The sequence below is a fragment of the Elephantulus edwardii genome, unplaced genomic scaffold, assembly GCF_000299155.1.
Source record: "Elephantulus edwardii isolate Elephantulus edwardi_28Jun2011 unplaced genomic scaffold, EleEdw1.0 scaffold00368, whole genome shotgun sequence".
Taxonomy (NCBI): Eukaryota; Metazoa; Chordata; class Mammalia; order Macroscelidea; family Macroscelididae; genus Elephantulus; species Elephantulus edwardii.
Window position 1 is genome coordinate 1,336,429 of NW_006400118.1, and position 4,149 is coordinate 1,340,577.

At 50.6% G+C, this 4,149-nt stretch overlaps 1 protein-coding gene across 1 annotated transcript in view; it reads left to right on the forward strand.

Annotated features, from left to right (window-relative positions):
• The first annotated feature begins 3,742 nt into the window (after positions 1-3,742).
• The window catches only part of ARHGEF26 (Rho guanine nucleotide exchange factor (GEF) 26), a 182,163-nt gene continuing 181,756 nt past the window's right edge, over positions 3,743-4,149 (forward strand). Inside the window, exon 1 of the mRNA XM_006902100.1 lies at positions 3,743-4,118. Within this exon, the coding sequence (XP_006902162.1) occupies positions 3,743-4,118 (376 nt within the window). The remainder of the gene's footprint in view (positions 4,119-4,149) is intronic.

The following is a 4,149-nucleotide window of genomic DNA, read 5'->3' on the forward strand; positions in this document are numbered from 1 at the left end:
ACTGTTGCTCTTGAGTACTTTAGAGAGGTCCCTAACCACAGACTTTCCCATTGCAACACGTTTTTTGATTTCCTGGCTGCTGGTGCCAAGAGTGTTGACTGTGGAGCCGAGCAAACTGAAGCTGTGAACTATCTCAATCTCTTCGCCATCCATCCTGATGCTACCAATTGTTAGTATAGAAAATATTCTAGTAAAGTATATGTGTGTTAAAGAATGACCCACGATATTGTAATGCTAACCAAATGACTGGAGTTTGAATCCACTCGTTTCTCTTTGGGATAAAGATGGGCAGTCCTCTCCCTTAAATATCTGCAGCCTCAGAAAGCCGAGGGCCACTCTGTGTTGGAATGGACTTAATGATAGTTGAGTTTGACTTTTTTTGTTTATATGCTTCATATGTAATCAGCCTTCTCCCAATCAAAATATCTGCTAAATAATTATTTTCTTTAAAAAATTTAAGTTTTATCACCCATGTTTACTTTGTTCACAATAGCAAAGAGTGGAAAACAATTAAAGTGCCCATCAACAAGCGAATGGATAGAGAAGCTGTGGTATATTCACACAATGGAAAACTATGCTGCACTGAGAAACAAGGAACTCATGAAATATTACACAAAACGAGTGACCCTGGAGGACATTATGCTGAGTAAATATCTCAGTCACAAAAGACAAATACGGCATAGTGCCACTGTTTTAGAATGGGACTGACATCAGGGTTGGGGTGAGACTGAGAAAGATTGAATAAATTATGTATACTGCATTGAAACAGATGAGGGAGAGAACTGTTTAAAAGTGATATATGATTGGGTATCATGGTCATAACAAGAGTCCAGAATGAAGGCTGCATAGTGGAGTGTTAGGGGTGTGGTAGGGGGGAGATTGTACACCAATGAATTTTTCTTTTACTTTTCAAAGAGAAGAGCGAACTGGGTGGGGGGTGGGGTGGGCAGGGAGAAAAATGCAACAATGAATGAATGAATGAATGAAAAGTCGAAGTCTCTGTAAACGTTCATTAGAATTAATTTAAAAAATTAAGTTTTATGCTATCTTCCTTTTGTTCTAGCTTATAAAATTGTCTTAAGTAAAATACTTTCTTTATTAGATAGCATTTGGTAAGTAAAGTATAAAAAGGCATGAAAGACTTTATCCTTAATCTCGTCCTAATTGCCACTTAATATTTTTGGCTGATCCACTTAATGTATCTAAGGAAGAAACAAAGGGCATACACAACTAGCACACAGTGAATGCACGTAACATCCCTGCAGAATGCATAAATGCTGAAAGAACACTTGGAGAGCGGCCCATATGTCTTGTTAATAGAATTAACAGATCTTATGTTTTAAAATAATTTGTCTTCTCAAGTTTGCCTTATTCTTTTCACATAACAAGAACTTGGCCAGAGCACATCCAATTTTCTATGACTTGGCAGCCAACATGCTAAAAAGGATAGTTACAGACCTCAAACTGTCCTCTCATTCATTCATTCATTCATTCACTGGTTCAATGAATATTTAAGTGCCTACCACGTGCCTAGAATGAAAAACCACCTCAAGTCACTGCCAGCGGAGTAATTTTTATTTGTCGCGGCCCTGTAAGACCAGGTAAGGCTGCCATATAGGGTTTTGAAGGCTGTAATCCTTGAGGAGGCGGATGCCTTCATTCTTCTCCCACTGAGAGCTGGGAGGTTTGAGCTGCTAACCTTGTGGTTCACAGATGAGAACCTTAACCACAGAGCCAGCAGAGTCCCCTGCCTGAAATGTGGGATGGGGTGGGAATAAGGAATCAACATAACTCTGTATTCTTGCAGCTTACAATATAAAAACGACAGAACAGACCATAAATATTAAGTGCAGAAAAAGCAGAGAATAGGTGACTGGACAATAAAAGACAGTGATTCGAGAAAGGTCAGAGAAGGGTTTACTGGTGTCAGATGGTCAACTCCCAACAAAAGGGGAAATTCTGAAGCTGTAAAACTTGAAATGTGGGCGGCCAAAAACCAGTGAGTGGTGATGGCACAGAGAGAAGCGTGACCTAAAGAATAAGGCGGGCTGTGCAGGATTTGGGGGGTGTGGGGTTTCAATTTTATTTTGTGTTGGAAACATTTTGAGTGTGTGTGTAACTTACATTTTCTGTCCCTAAATAGGTAACACTCATAACACATTACATTTTCTGTCCCTAAATAGGTAACACTCATAACGCATGCAAGGTCCAAGATTACTGAAGAAAAAGTATCCCTCTCTTTCCCAAGCTACTCAAGTTTTCCTCCAGGGAGGGAACTGTGTGAATCTCTCCGGAAATACTCTATACACTCACTCACTTCCATGGAGTCGGAAGCGACTCATGGCTGACCCTCCAGCAATTTTCAGACATTATAAAGCACGGAGGAGGAAACTGCCCATTTTGCTTCAGCGGTTGGACCTACCTATAGACTATACCAGCAGACATACAGGCAAACCTACAGCCTAAGGTATTTCAAGCAGGAGCGGGAGCCACCAGATTTGCGTTTTAAGATTCATGGCTTGCTGCGGGGGGCCACGGCTGAGGGCGGGGCTGTGCGCTCCTGCGCACGCATTTCCCAGACCCAGCTCCGCCACGCGTTCGAGGCTTCCACCCCTCAGATTCCCAGGGACCGAGGCTGCCATGCTCCCATCCACACGGCGATCCAGGCAGAGTCTTCGCGGCTCTCACCCTCCTCGGCCACCAGCCTAAAGCTCTTGAGCTGCGGGACTTCTGCTGTCATCTCAGGTGCACGGTGGGTTTATCCCAAAGGTGGAAGCGAGTTCAAGAGAAGCAGAGCCAGAAAGCACAACCACCACCCGCGGTGAAGGAGACCTGTGGGCGTGGCCAGGGGGAGCTGGACCACCGCCGGGTCCGGGCCCAGGCTGGGGGTGTGATCAGCCTGGGTGGGCCCACAGGGGGCGGGGCCAATCTGGGGCAGGCCCAGTCTTCGGGGCGGGACCACTCGGGAAGGGTCCAAAGCAGGGGGGTGGGTCCAGTGTTGAGGGAGGGACCAAAGCAGGGGATGGACCTAGTGTTGAGGGCGGGACCACTGGGGGCGGGCCCAAAGCAGGGGGTGGACCCAGTATTGGGGCGGGAAGGCCCGGGGCGGGCCCAAAGCAGGGGGGTGGGCCCAGTGTTGAAGGCGGGGCCAGGCCGAATCCGCGCTCCTGCACTTTCCTGGACTCAGGCTTCTGTCCTTAATTCGCTCTCCGCTGGCCACCTACCGGGCGGGCGGTGGGCGAGCTGTCGCGTGGGGGTCTCCAGATCCCAGAAGGTAATCTGCCCCAGAGCTGGGTAACTAGATCGCCAGGGAGCCAGAGCAGAGGGTGGGCAGCTGGATGGAGGCAGAGGGGCGCGTCCCGCAGCGAGTTTCTGGGGAAAGCTGAACTCCTCCCGAGTTTTGTGCATCAGCCTGCGCCCGGCGACCTGGTGGCAGCCTCGTTCTTTGCGGGTGGTCTCTGGGCGCTGGACGATCCGGAGGTGACGGGTTTGATTTGCACGATCCGCAGCTCGAGCGTCTCCCAGAAATCGCGCAGCGCGGAGGGCGCTTGGTTTTGCCCGAGAAAAGGGCGAGTAAGCGGCGCGCAGCTCTGCCCGGAGCCCGGAGCTCAGAGTGCGTGCGTCTGCGAGACGTGAGGAGTCCCGAGGCAATGCTCTCTAACTTCTCTCCTCTTTAGGAAAAATTAGTGGGTGCTGCTCCCCTCCCCCCGCCCCCGCGGGGGCTGACGCCTGAAGGCCGGGCATGGACGGCGAGAGCAAAGTGGACTTCGCTAGCAAAAGCTTCAACCCTTTGTGGTGGAAGAAATCGACCCCTCCATCCCAGCTGCTGGCCCGAAGCAAGCCGAGGAGGCCCCAGTCCTACCAGAGCCCCAGCGGGCTGCTGATCACGGATTTCCCGGTGGAGGACAGAGGGACACTCCCTGCACCGCAGACCCCCGCCCAGGTGCCCAGCCCCTCGAAGACGGTGTCCAGGAGCCCCCTGCTCTTCTACCCTCCTCTTGGGCCCGAGAGTCCGGTCGTCCCGGAGCACAGGACCGGCTCTCCAAGGCTCCGACCTCCAAAGTCACCCCAGGTGCCCGAACCGGCGTCTGGTGACTCCCCGAACGTGGCAGTGAACGGCACGCTGCCCGCGCTGGCGCCGAGGCCGCC